At 41.5% G+C, this 23,210-nt stretch overlaps 1 protein-coding gene across 1 annotated transcript in view; it reads right to left on the bottom strand.

The window, feature by feature from the left end:
- Positions 1–23,210, bottom strand: part of ASTN2 (astrotactin 2) — a 936,573-nt gene that overhangs the window by 139,985 nt on the left and 773,378 nt on the right. Inside the window, exons 18-19 of the mRNA XM_040963108.1 lie at positions 17,796–17,929; positions 15,869–16,017 (exon numbers count right to left, since the gene is read on the bottom strand). Coding sequence (XP_040819042.1) covers positions 15,869–16,017; positions 17,796–17,929 — 283 coding nt within the window. The remainder of the gene's footprint in view (positions 1–15,868; positions 16,018–17,795; positions 17,930–23,210) is intronic.

Here is a 23,210-nt window from a genome sequence, read left to right as displayed (position 1 = left end):
TATCATCTTCACAAACTCCCTTGACTGTGAATGGAGATAACATTTCCCTTCTTCTGGGAAGAATTAGTTTGTGTACAGAATGAGATAGTAAATTTAAAGGTCTTTCCAATCATCCTTCACAGAACAGCCATGGTGAAAAAAAAAAAAAAAACACTATTTAGCATGGTTTGAATCACCCTCCATATTTTCAGATATTTCTCTTTCACTTCTTTCACTCAGATTTTATATTCAAACCTCCACCATTCGTGTTGCTCAATCTACAACGAGGACTTTCTAACCACATGCACCTCATCACACCAGTGCTCACTCACCAGTTTTTACTGGATTCTACCAGGTGCCTCTCACTATATTGGCACTAACGATATAATGGCAAAACTGGCCAGTGAAAATACACCATTGAGAAGCTAATATTCTTGTGAGAAGGGAAAATGTTAAAGATCTCTGTTCCCACCAATGAAAACACATTCAATATAATTGTAATAAAGGCAACCACAGCAGGAAAGTATAAAAGGCTAATAATTCTCATATTCAATTAGCAAGCCACTTATAAGAATTCAGATGACATTTAAGCTAAGAACTGAATGTATAGACCCAAGTAGAAAAGATAATTAGTGTAATTAAAGGTAGAAAGAAGATGAGAGAATAAAGTTAGTACAATTATTCCTAACTTTGTAAGCCATTTCAAAAAGTTTTCATTTAGTTAGAAGAGTTATGAAAGTTCTTAAAAGGTTTAAATCAGAAGACTCTTACTTATAAATCAGATATCTACTCATCAAATATTTATAAAGTGTTCACAGTACTACCAAGCATTCTGCTGGGCCTTAGATATGATCAAATGTGTATTTTAAAGGGTAGCTCCAGCTTTCAAGTTGAGAACTGAAAGGGAAGAGAAAATAGCTAATACGAGGACTAATTAGATGGTGGCTTAGATTAGGTAATGCAAGCACAAGAGAGAAGCCGATTCAAGAGATAATAGAAATTGAAGCAAAGTAACTTGGTCATGAATCGACTATGAGAGGGAAGAAGAAAAAAGAGTTAAAGCTATTCCTTAGGGTTTTGCTTTAAAGAATGGAGTTTACAGTGGCATCAGTTATTTAAGACAGTAAATAAGTAGAAAGTAGCAAAGTCATAGAGATATAAAAACACACTAAACTTTTTATGTGTTGACTTGGAATTGTTTGGGATACATAAGATTAAGGTGCTTATAGTAGTTGTATAAGGGTAGGGAGCTTAGAAGAATGAGCTGGAGAAAAAAACGTTAACAGCAATGAGCATGTTATTACTATGGAAATAGATTTGGCAACTCAGAAGATTCCCAAAGAAGATACAGGGCTAGGACTAAGTTACAAGAAGGTTTAAAAATTAAAGAGCAGACTGCCTTCAGATCAGAGACGGTCTTCCCAAGAAAATGTTGAATTTATCTGGACAATAAGATGCTGGGCACTATGCAAAGCACATGCTTGTAATGAAAGAATTATGATTGGATTTGAACTGTAATACTGCAACTAGGTGGAGAAATCCACCATGGGGGGAGAGTACAGGGAGGGGTTGGGGGAATCCCAGAGCCTACGAAACTTTGTTACAAAATCAAATGTATTAAAAAAAAAAAAAACTTAAAGAGCAGAGAAGAGGACCCAGCACATGAGGCTTAATGGAAGTCAGAGAGGAGAACAGAAAGCCCAGATAGTATGGCATCAACCCAAAGAAAGCAACTATTGCAGAAGAGAATGTTTAACCCTTTAGGGTGTATAAAAAATTCAAGTTAAGTCTATAATTGCTGTGATGTGGCTATTGGCTAGCTCGGGCATCTTCCACATGCCCATGCATTACAGGCATGGGCCCCCAAAATACCATGTTTGGGGTACTAAGTGGGGACTTAACCAACGATGGGTTTAGAGTGGCAGTCTTCGGGGAGTGACCAGATTTTCACGATCTGTTTATAAGCAAGTGGACAAATTATTCTGATGGTACAAGGTAGAGCATTTTGTTTGTTTATTTAAGAAGAAAAGTTTGAAGTGAACATGTACTTCTTCAAAGAATAAATTTAATTATTATTTCTGTTAAACGTTGATCAATATAGGACCACAATGGCTCTGTATTGCATTTTACATATAACATACATACTCTTTAAAAGATTTATGTATTTCGCCAGCTGTAGGCAACTGCCTAGGTTGCCTCATATCTAGGCAAGTGTTGCACAGCCTAAAGAAAAGCAGCTGAGTATTCTGGCCAGCATTGTGAGCCTGGTGAATATCAAATTTGTGTTCACTATACCAGTATGCTAGCATAACACTTTTTTTAGATATGTGGAGAAGGCAGGGAACACTGGATCAGGACATGACACCCCAGTTCCTACCCTGAGGTTGGAGGCTGCAGATTTCTCAGATAAGTGGGTCCAGGGACATACTGAAGTGAGAGTGGCTGGAGGCTGTATGACAGGGGAGGAATGACTTCTGGAGGCTTCTATGGATCAGGTCACTGTACTGATAGGTAGGCAAGGGAGCTGAAATGGAGGGGCAGAAATCAGAGGGCATGTCTAGATTAGACCAAGGGAATCAACCCAAATGGGAGATGTGGGTTGGGCTAAGTAGCTTAACCTGCTGCCCACTGGCACACACGAAACCTGGGGCTGGGGTCATGCCCAGCTTGGCTTGGTCCCTGTATCTGCCCACATGTGTCAGAGCAGGGGGTAGGTCATATCAGTCTGGGGCACAGAACCCACGAGAATGTAGGAGAATCGGATCTGGGGCAGATTATACAGACGATGATTGTCATCTCTGTGGGACTACAGCACCCATAAATTTATGGGGAGAGCTGTGGGTGGTGACTGGCCAAGCAAGCCTGGGCTACAGAAGACACTCGACATGTGTGGCAGGACTAAGTGGCATGTCAGGCTGGGTTGCAATACTCCCTGGGAGAGGCAAGATCTGGGGCTGGGAACATGCCTAGCAGGGGAACTATGGGCATTCTGCTACTACAATGTTCCTCCTGCATGTTGGTGCCCATGTTCTGGGGGCTGCCCATGCTCAGGCTGGGCCACAGCGCCTGCAGGCACACATTAAATCTGGGCCTGTTAGGGTGCAGCTCCAGCTGCTGAGTGCAAGAGCCAGGTTAGGCTGGGCTGTAGCACCCACTGGCATCTTGTGAGCCAAGTCTGAGAGTAGGGAAGACCAGGTCAGTCCACAGCACACATTGGCACAAACAAGAGCCAGAACAGGATGCAGGCCTGGCCAAGTTGGACTGAAACACCCATTAATACATATGAGGGCTAGGCTACGATGCTGCACCTGCTAGTAAGAGCTCAGGTTGGGGGCAGGCTGGGCTGAACGAGGCTATAGCACCTTCTGGTGAATGCCAAGACTGGGAACAGGCCATCTCAGCCTGAGCCACAGCACCTACTGGCACAATCAAGGCCCAGAGCTCAGAGCAGGATAGGTGGGGGAACGTTGGGGCTCCCTTGCTAGGCTACTGCTTCCATTGATGAGCATGAGAGCTGGGACTCAGGACAGGCCAGACTTGGCTAGGCTGCTGCGCTGCTGACATGCAGCAGAATAGATGTGGGCCAGCTAATGCTTTAGGCTTCAGTACCAGCTTGCAAGTGACAGGACTAGGTGCCAGACATGTTGGCCTGGATGGAGCTGGCAAAATGCCTAGCAGGGAAACTGTGGGCATTCTGCTACTAGAATGTACCTCCTGCTGGCGAGCATGAAAATCAGGGCTGGAGGTAGGCCATGATGGACAAGGTGGAAGCACCTGTTGTCATCCATGATAGCTGGGTCTTCGGGGTAGATCAGGCTGAGCTAAGTTGCAACACACATGGGTGTGCCCAAGAGCTGGAAGAATGTGGGCTGGGCTGTAGCAAAGGCTGGAACATGCAAAATACTTGGCTGCAGGTAGTCCTGGTGGGGTTATTGGAGGTGGCCTTCACTGATATATGCATAAGGACCAGGTCTGTGGCAGGCTGGCTGTGCTGGGTAGCAGCGCCTGTCAGTTTACATAATATGGGGCTGGGGTAGAACTGCCCAGATAGCTGCATCCACCAGGATGTGTGTTGGCTGGTACAGGTGACAGACCAGACCTGATCTCGCACTGGCTGGTGCCCACAAGAGTGAAGTCTGAAGTCACCCCAGGTGAGGTTTCTGGGGAGATTTCCCAAGCAGATCGTTGGACTCAAGCTCTGGTTACAGGGAAAAATCTTATGATGTGTGGTTGAACTTTGGACTGCATGTATCGGGTCTGAACCTACTCGGTTGCTGATGTCTGTGCAGTGGATAGTAGGCCCAGATACACATAGGAGATGGCCAGCTCATCTAGGCCAGCAGGGGACCTCAAATGCTTCATCAGGGGCTGGAAAGCAGAACAGGTTGGATAATCCTCCTGGCTAAGCTTTGCCACATATTCCTGGGTCTGTGGACTCTCTAAGGTGGACTCTGTCAACCAATAGAAATTGGAAAGTTTCTCAACCCTGATACAATGAAGCCAACAGTGTCTCAAAACCATCAAAACCACTCAAGTAACAATAATCTTGGAACACTTATCTCCACACTGGGGCCTCTAAGAATCACCAAAGGACTGTCTTCCATCCCCGGGTGCTGAGGTAGGTTGACAGCAAGGAGTGGTCCTCTACCCCATCCCCCCAGTGGACACATGAGGGGAAAAAAACTTGAAATATTTATGCCACCCATCTTCCTCTATGCTTGACCCTCCCTAGCTTGAGGCCCACATGAGTGTGCATTCCTCTCACTCATATAAAAAAATAAGAAATTTATACATAAGAACTTAACAAATGTAAGAATTTTCTTACAATGATGCAAGAAAACAATTTAAAAAGAGAAGAAAAATTTAAAAACATATATTTATTTGTTTCATTTGAAAGTCAGGTTTACAGAGAGAATGAAGCAGAAAGAGATCTTCCAACCACTAGTTTACTCCCCAAAGAGCTGAGGATCCAGGAGCTTCTCTTGATGCAGGGACCCAAGAACTTGAGGCATCCCTCGCTCCTTTTCCAGGCCATTAGCAAGGAGGTAAATCAAAAGTGGAGCAGTGGGGACAGGAATTGACATCCACATGGGATGCTAGCACAGGTGAAGGATTATCGTACTATCCCATTGTGCTGCCTGTCCCATTTTTGAAAACACATATACCTTCATATTGTAATGTTTATACATTAATATTTTTAATTTTCTCATCACTTCCCTGATAAGATTTTGCTCTGCCATCACCATTCGTTGTCTTTACCATTTCAACCAAATGTTTTCACTACAAACTGGTGATGGGAGAAAAAGGAAGAAGAAAAGTTTTCAAACCTATTCAAATGATGGTGAACATAATTTACTAAAGCAGAGATAAAATATGACATATGGAGAAAATTTATTTCCAGTTTTCTAAGAGATTTGTGGGGTGTACAAAATCAGGTAACAGGGACTTTTCAGCATAGTAGGGGCACTTCTCTCAGGAGGAGAAGAGTAGAGTAAGACAGAGTAGCATCTGAACTTACAGTTGTTATGCAGGCAGGTTGAACTACTCCCTGGTGTTTTCTCTCTGAATGAAGGACAGAGTTTTAAGGATATTGAAAAAGAATGTAAGCTGGGGTGAGCATTTGACACAATGGTTAAGACACCACTTGGGGACCCCTCATCCCATACAAAAGTGCCTTGATTGGCTTGATTCTAGCGAAAGTGGACAATATTGTCTTCACCTTAGTTTTTCTCCTGCCACTAAGGAGAAAAATGACAACAGATGATAACAAGAAGAAAAAAAAAACCCTCATGCTCAGAGTTTTCAATATAGGAATGATGTTTTCAATATAGGAATGTACCTTTCCTCTTTGGTGGCTCTGGACTTTGGGTGAGAAACCTCTCATCCAAAAAGCAACTAAAATGTCAGAAACATTTTCTTAGGCCTTGTTATCAGGTCCGATGTTTGTAGACATGTCCGTTTTTGACCTCACCCTGCAGAACATATTTCTTTTCCCATTCACCCCCATTCTCCCCCACATCTATCTAGACTGAAGGAACAGTGCTTAGTTTCCAACAACACCACCTCCCTCACAGGAGAAGCAGGCAACAGGTGGGTGGGAGACCCCTGGCTTCTCAAAGTGTAGGGTTCAGCCTCGGGCTCTGCTGCTTGAGGAGTCACGTATAATTTCCTCAGGATTTCACATACACCTCCAAGGTAATGACTCTATCGCTGCGACCATGGTCCTCTCAGCTCCCTGAGCAAAAGGGCATCACTGTCCTTTCCTTGGAGTTATTTCCCCCCATACAAATTCACCTCCAAAACTGGTTCTATTCACTTGAGAAGGCATTGTTCAACCACAGGATAGTATGTAGACATTGAGGTGAAGAACATCGGTCCAAGGCCTATGTTTTGATTGCATGTGGATACAGGAGAGGTAGAGACATCTTCCCAATTGTGGACTAGACTAGACATCAAGGGACGGGGAAAGACATAGTACCAAATTGGGAGAAGGTAGAGATATCCTTGGACCATTCCGAATATTCTTCCTGGCCCAGATCTAAGTCTAAATGGCCATCTCATTCCTGTGTTCATTCAGTAAGGCAAAAACATAAATGACTGAGCCATGAATAGAAAGGGACTAGTGAGAGAGAGAGAGAGAGAGAGAATGAATCATGAGCAACATTATTATGGATCCACCATTATAGCACAGCACATTAAGCAAGTGCTTACAATGCTGATCTATACTGGAGTACCAGAGCAGCTGATATGCTGGAAAGGCAGTGGAAGATGGTTCAGGTTCTTGAGCCACTGTCGCCCCACGTGGAAGACCTGCATGGTGTTTCTGGCTCCCTTTTTTCAGGGTGGGCCCATCTCCAGTTGCTACAGCCAATCACGGAAAAGACCAGAAAGATCTCTCTCTTTCCCTCTCTCCTGCCTTCTCTCTGTCACTGACTTCCAAATAAACAAACAAAAGAAGTCATATTTAATTGTTTTCTTCGTAAACAAATAAATAAAGAGAAGAAAAGAGAAAGGGAAAGAGTCATGAATATATGAAGAAAGGAAGAAACAGAGACAGGAGTTTGAGGGCTGGCAGGAGGCAAATCTGGTACTGATCATCTGGGACGAGGCCCATCAGGTTCACAGATGCCAGTACAGAAAAGGGCACCAACTGGCTCCAGATGTGGCTGCCTTTTTGAGGACATGTGAGGGATGATGGAAAGGGCCTGCTGCCTCTATGAGGGCTAGCAAAGACAGCTGCCTCTCAACACTGAGGCAAACAAGCTGAAAAGCACAAGTTCCTGATGCTTAAAAGATCTTTAAAAATGCAACAGAGGAACAGCAAATGGCCCACAGAAGATGCAGGAAGACGCAGTGGGACTATCACCAGACTGGGAAGCAGGGTTATAAGCCTGGATAGGATCTGTATCCATTTGTACCCTCAGTTTTCAGATTTCTACAAAGAGGGGGTAGACTAAATCTTTACGAGACTTCTGCTCTGAACTCAGGGGGCTTTCAGAAGCTGGCATACAGGAAAGCACATAAAGAAATGACTAAACTCCCTACAAGGTGGAAGTCCTCTAGATGTTACCAGCAAGTAATATATTATACTCTGTCAAGACACACAAAAGACCTATATCCTCTTATTACTACCCACTTTGTGTGTATTCCAAACCAGACCAAATCATACCAAAGGTAATATATCGTGGTGTAAAGACCTCTGGACTTGCAGGACAAGAAGAAAAATGAGACTTCTGATTCCTAGCTCTAGCTCCCTAACTTACCACGTGTATAACCTCTAGATAAGTCCCTGCTCTGAGTCTTCTACCATTGGTCAGATGGTATTTGGAGTCCTTAAGTCTGCTGATGCCTCAGCCCCCTCTTACTCCCACATTTGTGCGTTTATCCTGCCCAGGAGGCTGAAAGCCACGCCAACTGCTCTGATGAGGCCACGTGGGAGAGCCAGATGCCTGTTTTCAATACTGATGACAGATTAGTGTGAGGGGAATTAGCCACCTCCAAAACAAGCCTGCTCAAAACAAGTACAACGGGAGGCTACTTAAGCTTGGCATTCCCAACAGAGTCCTAGAGCTAATGTAGCAATGGCTACTGAAAGAACACAGAGAAACCAAAGCCAGATGAGGGAAGCAGGGGTAGGAGACATGGAGGGAGAATGTCAAAAGAGAGTGGAACAGATGGTGGTCATAAAATGTGTCTGTATGTCTTCATGTGTGCGTACAGGAAAAAGAGAGAGAGACAGAGACGTGTGTGCACCTAGGGCTATGCACACAGCATGTCAGCTCATGAATCCATAATTCACTGGATTCGGCTGCCGGCAAAACTTCACAGAAATTAAAGAAGAAATGACACATATCCCTATTCTGGTCTCACCTGATCAAATGTGTGAGTAAGCCTAACCTCTATTCAAAATAAATCTGAAACATAATTTTGTTGCTTTCTTCATAAACTTGGGTTTCTTTACAAAAAAAATTAAGATTGGGGTCCACATGATGGTGTAATGGGCTAATCCACTGCTTCTGGCACTGGCTTGAGTCCTGGCTGCTCTGCTTCTAATCCAGTACCCTGCTTATAATCTGAGAAAGCTACAGAGGATGGCCAACTCATCAGGACCCTGCACCCACGTGCGAGACCAGGAAAGAAGCTCCAGGTTTCTTGCTTTCGATAGACTCAGCACTCGTCACTGTGACATCTGCAGAATGACCAGCAGATGAAAGATCTTTCTCTCTGGGTCTCTCTCTCAGTAAATATGCCTTCCAAATAATAAACAAGTCTTCTAAAAAAGTTTTTTTTTTCAGATCATGGAAAAAAAGGAAGAAACAACTAAAATGTATTATTTCCTAGAATGCCCCAGTAACTGTCCTACAGTTGATCATCAGAATAGCTTTTGCTTTTAAGACTTATTCATCGAGAGAGAAATATCTTCCATCACTGGTTTGAATCCCCACATGACCGCAGTGGCTACGCTGTCCTAAAACTAAGAAGCAGCAGTTTCTTCTGGGCCTCCCACATGTGTGGCAGAGGCTCAAGCACTTTGGCCAACTTCAATGTTTTCCCAGGTGCATTAGCAGAAAGTTGTATCCCAGGACCAGAAACAGCAACCCTGGGCCTGATGCAGTAGCCTAGTGGCTAAAGTCCTTGCTTTGCATACACTGGAATTCTGTGTGGGAGCCAAGATCCCATATGGACACTGGTTTGTATCCCAGATTCCCCACTTGCCATCCAGCTCCCTACTTGTGGCATGGGAAAGCGGTGGAGGATGGCCCAAAGTGTTGAGACCTGCGTCTACATGGGAGACCAAGAGGAGGTTCCTGGCTCCTGACTTCGGTTTAGCTTAGGTCTGGCTGTTGCAGACACTTGGAGAGTGAATAGGCAGATGAAAGATCTTTCTCTCTCTCTCTCTCTCTCCTTATCTTTATAAATCTGACTTTCCAATAAAAATAGATCTTAGGAAGAAAGAACAGCCCTATGGGATGCTGGTGCCACTCTGCCACAATGCTGGCTCCCCAAAAACAGCATTTAAGAAAGACAGTATTGGGCCCGAGCATGATGGCTTGACTGGCTTAATTCTACCCCTTCAAGCGTTCGGATGTGATATGGGTGTTTCCCATCCAATATCCTGCTTGTGGCCTGGGAAAGCAAAGGAAGGCAGCCCAAAGCCTTGGAACCTGTACCTGCACCAAAGACCTAGAAGAAGCTCCTGGCTTCAGATAGCTCAGCTCCAGTCATTATGGCTGCTTGGGAAGTGAGCTGTTAGGAAGATCTCTCTCTCTCTGTCCCTCTCTTTAGATCCAACTTTCCAATTAAAATAAGCACATCTTTCCAAAAAATCCTGATACGTGTTATTTTCACTGCTCTGCAGGCAAGGAAAACTACACATATAGAAGATACTGAGTGGCTATAAGTCTCTAGGTGACAAGTGGTAACCCTGAAACCAGAAGCCAAGTTTTCCAAAAGTTCACATTCCCTCATTAAAAATATGAACTACAAGATAACATGCAGTTGAGTAAGCTCAAAGACTGAAAAATGGACCAAGTTTATCTTCCAGAGGTTTAAAACATACAAAAGTGACCTGGAAGTGAACAGAAGAAATGAATTCCTCAGAGACCCACCACCAACCCACTCTTGTACCAGTTAATAATGGCACAGTTTAAGAAGGCTTCCTACACATTCATCCAGAAGTTGGAACTACGTAAGACTCCAAAAGAGGCCATAGTGCTCCACAAGTTTATGTCAGAGTTGAAAATGTAAGACATGCATATGACTATCCATACACAAATCAACTCAGCTAATGTGGGATAGACGCTGTGGGAAAATCCAAATCATAAACACACATTTGTTTCCTTGTGCCGTTAAGGACAATTTCACACCCAAGAATTCACACAGCAGACAATGTGAAGCCTGAGAGTCAAATCCCATGAGGATGGATTTAAAGAACCTTGTAAAGGTGGAGGTAGGCATGGTTTTGTCTTCAGTTTTCTGTACAGTTGTAGGATCAGGGGAAACTGCACCAGGAAACCCCCCACAAAGCATGTTTTCCTTCAGTTGAATAAGACACTCTTGGGTTAGAGCACAATTTTCTGGTGAGTAAAGGAGAAGAATCTTAGACTTCTATCTTTGGACTAGATGTATCAGATATATTCACCCTACTGCTGCAGTGTTAATGATTTTTTCAAAACACACACAGAAAATAATAAGACAAATTTCCCAACACCTGGAAATCCAACAAGAAAGGGTAGACATCCTGAAAGATGCAAAACAAATCACGTGAATAATGAAACTTGTCTTTGCCTTTACAAAGATTCCAAGCTACTGTGAGTCAGAGAGGATGGTCTCTGATTCCCTGAATTAGGAAATCACAGTTCTGGGTCCAGAGAAAGCTAAATAACTATAGTTAGCAGGAGGAAGTAACAAAATGAAGAAAAATACATGGAGAAAAATTAAAAAACTGAAGAAATCAGCAAAGCTCCCCCTTTCAGTATTCAGCAGAGTAACAATTGATGATTTTACACAGGAAACATGGTTCAAGAGGATTATTGGGAAAGGTACCCTGCCTCAGTCAAGGACCAGAATTGCAGAGTCCTACCCAGTCATACTGAAAAACCTCATAACCTATATGCCATCGTGTAGAATACGTGGAAGAATCTTCCTTCAGCAGTATGGAATAATTAGCCCTAGACTAAACACTGTCCTGGTTCCAACTAACAAAATTTAAAAGCAAGATCTAAAAGAATCAGTGTTTTCAAGTAACTTAGCTGTCTCCAAGCACAGAGTTCAAAAATATTTTTAGAAATACAGAAATACGCAGTATCTGACGAGGCAACAATCGGAACATCTGGCATCCAATCAAATATCACCTGGCACGAGAGGAGGAAAATGCAACCCAAAACAAAGGAAAGAATCAGTTAGTTTAAACTGATCAGGAACGATACAGATGCTGTGGTTAGAAAACATTTAAATTTACAGTAACTGAGCATGGCACAGTAGCCTAGCGGCTAAAGTCCTCTCCTTGCATGCACCGGGATGCCCTATGAGCACTGGTTTGTGTCCCAGTGGCCCCATTTCCCATCCAGCTCCCTGTTTGTAACCTGTAAGCAGTGGAGTATGGTCCAAAGCCTTGGGACCCTGCACCCATGTGGGAGACCCATAAGAAGCTCATGGCTCCTAACTTCAGATCATCTCAGCTCTGGTCATTGTGGCTACTTGGGGAGTAAATCAGTGAATGGAAGATTTTTTCTGTTTCTCCTTCCCTCTGTAAATCTGCTTTTCCAATAAAACAAATAGATCTCTTCAAAAAAATTTCACAAGTCAAAACAAAGTTTAAGACACGGAATATAACAATATTCATATTGAACTGCTAAAGATGAAAATTACGTTGTCCAAGATGTAAAAGTCACCGAAGATGATCAGCAACCGTTCAGACTGCAGAAAGAACTGAACACACGGTTTAAGAAGCTATCAAGGAACTGGATGTTGTGTTGCATAAGGTTAAGCTGCCACTTGGAATGCCCCATCCCATAGCCGTGTTGCCGCTCTGAGTCTTGCTATTCTACACTTCTGCTTCCAGGAGGTAGCAGATAATGGTCCAAACACTGTCTTCCTGCCCCCCAAGGAAGAGGCTCGGATAAAGTCTCAGGTCCCTGGCTTCTGCCTTGCCTAGTTCAAGTGATTGTAGATATTACGGGAGTAAATCAGTATATTGAGATACGTATCTGTCTCTTCCTCTTGGTCTCGCTCTCTTTCTCCATCTGTTTCTCCTGTATCCTATCCTCCCAGCTTCACTCCCTCCCTCATTTCTCCCTTCCTCTCTCATCACTGACCCCCAAACAAATAAACATTCAAAAAACTATCTGACATGAAATACAGAAGAAAGGTCTTAAAAAGATCTTCACTGAGATGAGGAACAACTTCAAGTTGTTAGACACGCATGTGATTGGAATCACTACAGAAGAAAAAAAGGGGAGAAAGAAAAAATATTTGAAAATTACGTCCAATTTTTTTCAAATGTGATGAAATTATAAATGCTTTGATCCAAGAAATTCAAAAAATGCAAAACAGAAGAAATAATAACATTATTCCAAATGAGTAAGGATGAAAAAATCTTAGAAGCTGCCAGAAATAAAGGGTATGCACATCCAGGGGACAAGCCTAGAAATTATGGGAGATTTTCCACACTGCAAACACTGCAAACAGAAAGACAAAGGGGCAGCATCTTCAAGTGCTAGCAGACAAATCTGTTGACACAGAATTTCACACTCAGAAACAGTATCTTTCAAAAGCAAAATAAAGAAGAAAGCATGAGCTGACTTAAGAAATAGCAAAAGACACCATTACACAGAAAGAAAATGAAGCAAGATGAAAATAAGATGGCACGTGGAGAAATGCAGAGTAACCAAAAGTAGTATCAAGGAGGAAAACCTCATAAAATATTATATTGTTTATATGTCTTTTTAAAGCTAAACGACTTAAACAAATAATAAAAACAAATTGCAAAGTTTCTAACATGTATATGAATAAGACATATGGCAAAAACCTAAAGTCTTAGAAAAGAGAAATGAAACTGTTTCCATGCTGTATGGGAAGTACTATAATACCACTTGAAGGTAGACAGTTTTGTGTTGATTACTCCCACTGTAAACTATACTTTAATTACTATACTAAACTACGAAGAGAGAATTAGAGCTAACAATTTAGAAGTAGAGATACAATGACATCTTAAAAATAATCCAAAGGAAGACAGAAAAAGAGGGGAAAGAAAATCAAGCAATATGAGACAACAGAAAACAAATAATAAAGTGATAAATTTAAGCCTATCCATACTAACATAACACATTTAATATTGTCTTCCCTAATTAAAGTTAGGAATGTTTTATTGGATAAAAAGAACAAATACCCAACTCCGTGATGTCTATAAAAATACACTCTAACTAAAAAGGCAAACATACTAAAAAAGTCAAATGATGAGTAACCATAGACTCTAACATAAGAAGGCGGTTGGAATAGTTACACTATCAGATAAAGCAGATTTCAGGGAAGAAAGATCACCATAAGGCCATTTCACAAAGAAAAAAAGGATCAAGTCATCAGAAGGATATAAAAACTGTAATGATTAGAACTTAACAGTATAAATTTGAATTACATAAAGCAACATCTGATAGAACTGGACAAGAAACAGAAAATCCAACATTGCTGTCAGAGATTTCAATGGCATTTTGTCAATTTTTGATATAAGCACATAAAAATCAGAGGGGCTTTAGAAGGTTTGAACAAAAAATTAATTTAATCCAAATGTCATTAGAGAATATTCTTTCCACAACAGTAGAATACACATTCTCTTAAAGTAAGCACTGAATACAAAGATTAGATCATACTCTAAACCATCACATCAATCTCACTTAAAATTTTTAAATATATCTTTTCTAACTACAGTAAAATCAAATTAAAAGTCAATGACAGTCCCCTACCCCAAATTTGCAAACCATGTAACATTCTCCTAAATAAATCATGGGACATAAATGAAAGCAAAGAGAAAATGCAAATTCCACAAAGCAAAAAGCTATGGTCTTATCACTGACGCTGTAATTAAGACAAATACCTATATCAAAGAAAGGGACTCTGATCAATAACCTCAACTGGCATCTGAAACGTTTTTAAAGTAATAAGCAAAATAAAAGTAAGCCAAACAAAGGCTTCCCAGGAAAATGACAGAGATCCAAGAAGAAATCAGTGAAATGGAAACCAACAGATAAAACCAAAGCTGATTCTTTGAAAAGATACATTTCATTGATGTCTGGTGGGTCGGATTTAAAACAAAAAGATTATTGCTACTAAAATGAAAGTGATATGACTAAATTGATTCAATATTTACTAAAATAATGACAACGTAATATCATGAGAAACTTTGGTCAGCAAATTTGATCACTTCAAATGAAACACAAATTCCTTCAATTCACAAGTTGCCAAAGACCACACACAGAGAAACAGGCAATTTGAATATCTCTGTAGTCATTAGTAGTCAAAAAGTTACAAAACAAGATTCAGACCCACATGATTTCATGGTAAATTCTATCAAAGAATTAAGGAAGACATACTACTATGACGTTTTACTAATGCTAAACAAACTGATTTTTTGAGATGAAAATAATTTTGAAAATTTAAAAAGTAAGAGTATCCTATAACTCATTCTATGATACTATGATAATACTATGATATGATAATAATAATAATAATTAATTATTAATAATAATAAAACCAACAGAAACATTTACAGAAAAAGACACTATAGACCCCAAAACATATTTAAATATCGGGATTTTCGGCAGATATCAGGAATTTAACAATAATTGAGACAAATCCATTTTTCGTCACAAAATGTATTACATAGCTGGACAAATAATCAAGTAATTTTCCCTCTTTAATTCTCCCGGTTTCAGTTTGGGATTAAACTGTGAATTTGAAGAAATATTGCTAGCTCTATAAACTCAGATTCATCTCAGCTTCCATATCCATGAAATGGGAGTGATACGCATCTCACCCTCGTGGAGATGATGAACACCTCGACTCTTCGCTGCACACTTGCCATAGGATGTGTTATATACAGGGCATGCTGTATGGTTGCGTAAATAGCAACAATAACTGAACAGAGAAAGTAAACACCCCACCCACAACACAGACCACAGGTGAATATTTAGCTTCTTGACAGGAATTTGAGAAGACTTAGTGTCTATTCTGAGTTAGAACCAAAGATAACCAAGCCATCTTTGGCAAATGCTCCGGGTTATCGTTTTGAACTCCTAGCTCCAACCTAACCCAACCCCAGCTGCTGGGACATTTGAGGAGTGAGCCAGAAGATATAAGAAATTTTCTCTTGTCCCTTTATCTTTTTGTCTACCTCTCAAAAACAAAAAAAGAAAGAAAGAAAGAAAAGAAAAATAGATTTTACAATTTGGAGAGGAGGATACTGTGTTTAAATGCTCCGTAGGACACCCGCATCCCAGAACAAGAACAGAAGCCCTGCGTCTGAGTCCCGGTTCTACTTCTGATCCAGCCTTCTGTCAGAACAGACTCTGAAAGGCAGCGCATGATGCCTTAACTAGTGGAGGCCCTGCCACCCACGTGGCAGTCCTAGAATGATTCCCAAACTACTGGGTTTCTCTGCCCAGCCCTGGGACGAGCTACTGTGAGTATCTGGACAGAGAAACAGCAGATGTACAACTTCTTTCTCCCCACCCCTTTCAAGTATACAAATATTTCAAAAGGAAGTAAATCACTTAATGAGACCTCTCAATGCCTTCTTACCAAAGATGACATCAAGTCCCTAAAGACATTAGAAACACCTAATTTCTCTCCTCCATCATATGATCCCAACAAAAACAAGAAAGCATCCACCTACCTGTGTATAGGTCAGTGTCGGTGTATTCATCCACTTTCTTGTGTTGCAGAATATAGTCAGAAACCTTGGTCCCGATAGCAGGCTGAACATCTACCCACTCCAAGGAGACCACAGTACTGGACGGTTCCACATTTGGGGACAGCCGTAGCCTACAGGAAGTGACAGAGAAGGTTGCTTGTTTTCCAGCCGCCAGCCAAAGAGTCAATCTGTATCAACAACAAGCCTAGTTCAATTCTGATTCAACTAACCAACAGCAAATTGTATGACATTAAGATCAATTATTTTATCCCTTCTCGTCAGTTTCCTCATCCACCAAATGGGAATATAAACAGCCATATTCCAAGATCAGAGTGGAATTAGATAAACCAACCCATGTACACACTATATACTGAAAGCTGATTACTTTCCCATTATTTTAAAATTCATTTTTGATAATGCCTCATTTTCAATAAAATGAGTAGTGACATCAAAAATAGGAGCTTTCATCAAAACTTTCTGCCACTCTCTAATCCTTCCAATGCATCAGTTAATTTTTTTTAATTCCTAAATCAATGAGGTCTCAAAAGGAACAGGAAGCTTAGCATGAATCTTTTTGTAAATCAATTTAAAAACAACAGAATGGTTGAAAGCTAGAGCTAGAGAGGCAACAGCAAAGTATAATTTCCAGGCCTGGCATGATGGCTCAATGGCTAAAATCCCTGCCTTGCGTGTGTCGGAATCCCATGTGGCTGCTGGTTCTAATCCCAGCTTCCCTACTTCCCTTCCAGCTCTTTGCTTGTGGCCTGGGAAAGCAGTAAGTGATGGCCCAAAATCTCAGGACGCTGCAGCCACATGGGAGACCCAGAAAAGCTCCTGGCTCCTGGTTTCGGACCAACTTAGTACTGGCTGTTGCAGCCACTTGGGAAGTGAACCAGCAGATGAAAGATCTTTTGTAAATCTGCCTTTCCAATAATAATGACAAACCTTGAAGAAAAAAAGTAGAAGTGCCAAACCTCACAAAAGGGGACAAAGATGGTCTGCAAGGCTGAAATGGCTTGCAAAAGATCACATAGAAAATTAGGTACAGAACCAAAATGGTAGCCTACACCCAATCTAGGTTTTTTCCTTAACTCTCTGATACCACGCTATCCTTCACAGGCCATCCTGCAAGGTGATTCTTCATGCCTCATAGCAGAGAATTATAGGACTGTCCCCCCATTGATTCCACCCTCCACCTGTTCACCATGCTTCTCCCTCTTGGGCATAGTCCTCTCATCAGGAGGATATTGCTCTATCTTCACATTTGGTAAAGGTCCTATGCCAGGACTTTTGCAGATGGTTCCTCCTCCCTGAAATGTGGTTCTCAGAACTGTTGCCTGGCTGACCCTTCCTGTGATGCAGTATTCCTTAGAGAGGTCTCCCAAACTATCCCTCTCTTACCTTTCTCCATTAGTACACTGCTATTATTTTTCTAATTACATTTCAAATTCTATATTTTTCCCTGCTTTTACTCTGGCATTTGCCCTACACACACACACACACACACAGAGTCATCTTCCTAAGCATATAGACTATTTCCAACAGTCCACTGATATACTCCCCAATCCCTGACACACAGCATGTTTTTAAAAATGTTGAATAAATGAATATAATGAAGTTCTATAGCAGAGTTTCTATACAAAGCAGTACCTAGGTAGATGCTCAATAAACCTTTGATGAATGTTTAAGGAAAAGAAGAAATTAAAGTTTTAGGGGCATCATTGAAAATAGCCCATGCTACCATGTCAATGTCTGTCCTTATGACTCCCTTCTTTCCCAAAGAAAGAAACAGGCTTCAGAAACTTAAGGGATCTGGATAGATACTATGGAACAGAAACAACTCAGGGCCTGGCCTGCTCAGGATCAGCAGGACAAGAAGATCAAAGGAAGAGGGTCCATACATACGTACACCGGCTGTGGAAGGGGGCTGCAGTTGGGAAGCCCACTGGCATCAAAGGCGTTGAGGTCACACCGGCACCAGTCATCAATCACGTCCCCTTTTCCTGAACACCAATAGGAACTCATCAGTGCACTCTTGAAGGCCTGGAATAAAACAGGACAGAAGAGACCAATACAAGTGGTGGAGACTGCGTGTGAAGTGATAATGTTAGTCAGTCAATGATTTACAGAAGTTCTCCTAGGCTCAGGATATCATCTCTTACCTAAATCATTATCTCTCTACACTCTGGGAACAACCATTGTAAGCCATATAAACTTAGCAATCAGAATGATTATCCACACCCAATAGTATATTCTGCACTGAAAATTTCCTGGGAACTTGGTTTTCTACGCATATTAAATTATGTCATCTTCAAAACAATCCCACATAATACATATTACCATTTCCCACTTAATAAATTAGAAAACACAGTAAGTTGCCTGAGTTTTACAGCTAGGAAGTGAAAGGCATTTTTTCAGTTCAGGTAAAGACAGGGCTCAATCTTGACCGTCTCCTTTCTGTCCCATCCTCTGAATTAGGTGTGGGAAATCAGCGCATGCTTGATGCTTAAATGAATGGTGTGATTTACTGTCAACATTCACAGTGAAAACTCAAAGCACTGGAAGCCATGTCAGCTTTTTGGAAGTTAAGAATTCTAGAAAATGTTTATATTTAACCCCTTTACTAGGTACTTATTTTGCCTGTTCTTTTGAACTTTCCTTAAACGCATGTGTGTGTGCACATAGGTACACAAACACACACACAACACACGTGGCAGAGGATCCATTTCCAACCCTCTGATTCCTCAAATGCCCACAAGAGCCAGGGCTGGACCAGATCAAAGCCAGGAGCTAGGCACTTGACCTAGGTTTCATTTGAGAATTTTAGTTGAAAATCACAGACTCATTTACTTGAGCCACCACTTCACACCTCCCAAAGTGTTAGCAGGAAGCTGGAATCAGAAATGGAGCCAAGACTAAAACCCGGGTAACCCAATAAGAGTGCAAGTATCCCTAATTGAACATTAAATTTTGTGCCAAGTAAGTTGCCCTTCTGTGTGGTTTTTAAATGAAAGTCATACATTTGCTATATCCAATAATGTCTCATTATCCAGGTGTTACTTTTTCTATCATGTACAGTTGAAAAGAATCAAGTACAGCTTGTTTGTGTAAAGTGGATCTGTGGTGTCCTTCCTCTAGCTGTCCGGAAAATAGATCTAGTAGGAGATATGTATCAGAAATGCTACTGCATATGACTTCATTGCAGTTTTTTCCCCAGGTTTCAACAAGAAGACTTCAACTATCCCTGCCATAGTCCTTATCGTTCTCCTCTCCCAGGAATGAAAAAATGATGTAATTTCTCCTACGTTACATGGAGTATTAAATGAAATTTTAAAAAAATGCACCCAATTGCACAGTAAAAGGTGCTTTATATGCATTAAGTGACATCTTCCTAAGAGTCTTAACATCCTGATATTATGATCTTCATTCACAAATGAGAAAACTAAAAATCAGAGCAGTTAATTGATTATCTCAATATCACATGTCAGGCAAATTGTGGTAGCAGAGTCCCTGCCCTAGATTTCTACAGCTCCCAAGTATAAATCTTTTCTGCTTAACCATGCAGAGCAGTGAAATAAATCCTAAGGGTTGCCAGACTCAGTCAATAAAAATATAAAGTGTCCAGTCAAATTTAATTTCAGACATTTATTTTGAGTATGAGTATGTTCCATGAAATAGCCCTAAATAAAGTACATAGGCCAGAATGTGGCACACAGTAAGATTACTGCTCTTGGGCCCGGCGTGGTGGCACAAGTGGTTAGGGTCCTCGCCTTGCACGCCCAGGATCCCATATGGGCGCCGGTTCTATCCCAGCAGCCCCGCTTCCCTTCCAGCTCCCTGCCTGCGGCCCGGGAAAGCAGTTGAGGACTGCCCAAGGCTTTGGGACCCTGCACCCGTGTGGGAGACCCGGAAGAGGCTCCTGGCTTCGGATCGGCATAGCATCGGCCGTTGTGCTCACTTGGGGAGTGAATCATCGGACGGAAGATCTTCCTCTCTGTCTCTCCTCTCTCTATATCTGCCTTTCCAATAAAAAAAAATAATAAAAATAAATCTTTAAAAAAAAAAAAGAGTACTGCTCTTACTAAATTCCAGAGCCTGTGCTGGGAATAAATCTCACCAGAGAACATCCTCATGACGACAGAGTCTGTATGTGACAACATAAGTAAGGTCAGACTGGAAGACACATTCTTCCTCTAACTGCTTATTCCCCTTTAGTGAAATTAACATGCACAACTACTCATGGCCAAAGACTTAGTAAAATCGGCAACTAGCAATAAGAGCTGAAGTCTTGCAATGGTGAAAGCCAAGGCCACAAGGAAAAGTGACACAGATGGTAAGACTGCACCAGACTCCAGCAAGGAGAGGACAGAGAACATCCTGTTTTGTGTGTGTAGTGTCTTTGTTTTGGTGTGTGTGTGTGTGTGGTTTTTGTAATCAATAAGAGCTTCAGTTTGGTGAAAAACAAAACAAAAAAAAATCTCTCTGGACTTGGTGAGTTTCACCATCCAGGCAGTTCTTGGGAAGAAATCCCGCCTGTGAGTCCCACATTCACTGGCTCTTTTCCAAAATCCTGAGGAACAGAACTGGGGACTGGTGTAACGGCCAGGCAAACCCTGGAGAGAGCAGAAACACACTCTGATAAAAGGCCCACATCAAACAAGGAGCTCTCACAAGGCAGCAAAAGCCAGCATTGTGTCAGCGCAGGATCACTCTTTCCTTACGTCTTCTGTCCTTGCAACACTTCATCCAGAGTCCAAGTAGATCCCAGGAGAGGAGAATCATGAGCCGTTCCAGCTTCACAGGACTCTAAATCATCTAATCTAATCCTTTGTACAGATGCAGATACAGTGGTCCAGAGAGGCCAGTTGGCTGGAGCAAGGTGACAGAACAACTTTATGATGAAACTTCCCTATTCCCCAATTTAACGCTCAAAATTACCCTTTGAGATGAATGTCCTGTCTCAGTTTACAGAGGAACGTGGAGAGAAGGGGAGGGACACAAACAGATCATTTGAGTCCTGGCACCCCCGATCTTCTCAAGTCACATAGGAACAATAAATGCCAAGATTTCATCCAAGATATCCTTTTCGGCTGTTCTGCTTCTGTCATGTGCTTATTTGTGTGTGCATGTGTGTGTTCTTGGAGGCAAAAGAAACCTTGCACTGTGGAGGTACTGTTGACTTCTGGCTTTGGTGTAAGCGAAGGGACCTAGGAAACAAATCCTTACTTAATATGAGGGCTACATTTGCATGGCCGTTGGTTTTCATAACAAACAAGGTTTGCATTTCCACAACTTATAAATGCTTCCAACTTCTGGCTAATTAGCTAGCAAACAAAGCCGAGCAGGAGGAGAAAACAGCCACAAAAATGTTAAGCAAGCAAAATAAACTAGGATTTATCCCTGACTCTATTGTTGCTTTCTTATTTGTGCTTGTAAACGTGATTCCTCATTCTAAGTCTCTATTTCCCCATCTGAAAAAATGAGGGAGCAAAATATATATTTTTGAAGATCTAATTAAGTTCAATAAACATTCACTGAACTTTTTACTCCATACCACGTGCCATGTAGAAATGAGGAAAACGGGTGAACAAGACTTAGTCACTAACTTCAAAGAACTCGTGGTTTCATGGTAAAGGCAAACACAATTACAATTACTATGGTTCAAGTACTATGAAGTAATACACACAGGCGGCTGTAGGAATACAAAGGAAGGAGCCTTTCCAACTCTAAAAATTATGACAATGTCCCAGGAATCTTCAACCTTAAGTAAACATCCTGTGTTTGATTAAGATGTTTGGGATCATGTACACAGCACAACAGGAAGCCCATATATTAGATTCCACTTTCTACATTACCAATGATAACATTTTTTTTTTCAGATAAAAAATGTGCTTCATGTTCTGACACCAAGGTAGTGATTTTCTGTATCATGAAGATGCTGGTCTGTATGAATACAAAGACATCCTGAAGTCCTCATTTTGTGCATTTTGTTATATCAGCAGTACAAATGATTAGTCACAGGATTGCCAACACATTCCAAATGAGAAGAAGAAATATTTTCTAGAGACAAAATAGACTATTATCTTTTATCTCTTCATTTCATTTCAGGGTCTAACATGGTACCTAGCATGTAACAGAAGCCAGCAAATATTTTTTTGAATGGTATTAAAGTTCCCACAGTTGTTCAATGAAACAAATACACGTCTAAATGATAAAGCAAAGCAAAGGTGTGTGTGTTGGTTTTTAATGCTCTTTTTCCCCAATATTACTTTGGTATCCAAAGGCAAACTGGTTTCTCCAGCCAAACATGGAAAGATGGGCCTGGGTACCCCATCTCTATTCCACAATGTGTCTGTCTCAAAATCACCCTCCCTTGCCATTATTCCCTGCTGTCTCGCCAGTGCACATTATTAATGCCTCTTATACAGGCTTTTAAGATGGCCCTTGAACTGGTCTCCCAACTCCAGTACCACCTCTCCAGCACATCCACACCAATTCATGAATCCCCACAGCCTATTTTGCCTTCTCGTTTGCTTTGACCACTTCAAACGTTTCACTGACTTCTGGTTAAAGTCTGCTATCATGAACGACATATTGACACTCCTTTGTTCTTCAGACCATGGCTATTCTCCCATCTTTCTCTCTTGTCTCGACTTTATGATTCACTCTATGCCAACTTGTTATAGACAGCACTCTGTGCATTTTTAAAAATCTGTGTATTTTTATTTGAAAAGGCAGATTTACAGAAAGAAGGAAAGATCTTCCATCTGCTGTTTCACTCCCCAAGTAGCTACAATGATAGGAGCTGAGCTAATCCAAAGCTAAGAGCCAAGGGCTTCCTCTGGATCTCTCACGTAGCTATAGGTGACCAAGGATTTGAGTCATCCTTTGCTGCTTTCCCAGGCCACAAAGGGGGAGCTGGATTGCAAGTATAACAGACAGGACTAGAACTTGCACCATATAAGACACTGACACTTCAGGCAGAGGATTAGCATACTATGCCATATTCTTGGCCCCTTCACTGAACACTTTCACACCCACAGGCCTTTTTTCATGCTGTGCCTTTGGTCTGAAAAAAATTGTTTCCCCACTTGCTAAGTATAAAAAAACGCTTCTTCCCACTGAGACCAGCCACACCTTAAAAGATTTGTCTTCCTCAAATGATTCAGTTCTGCACATTTCACATTGCCTTGCAATTTCCCTGCTTCTGTGCACTTTTAGTAGCCAGTGAACTTCTCCAAGGTAAATCACAAACTGATTCATTTCTGTGCCCCCAGCTCCAAGAAAAGGGTGAATATGTAGTTAAGTAAGTTCCCCTGCCCCC

Source organism: Ochotona curzoniae, unplaced genomic scaffold, assembly GCF_017591425.1.
Source record: "Ochotona curzoniae isolate NIBS_2020 unplaced genomic scaffold, NIBS_Ocur_1.0 scaffold_3208, whole genome shotgun sequence".
NCBI lineage: Eukaryota > Metazoa > Chordata > Mammalia > Lagomorpha > Ochotonidae > Ochotona > Ochotona curzoniae.
The sequence above is the reverse complement of the archived record's forward strand: the minus strand, read 5'-3'. Positions and strand labels throughout refer to the sequence as shown.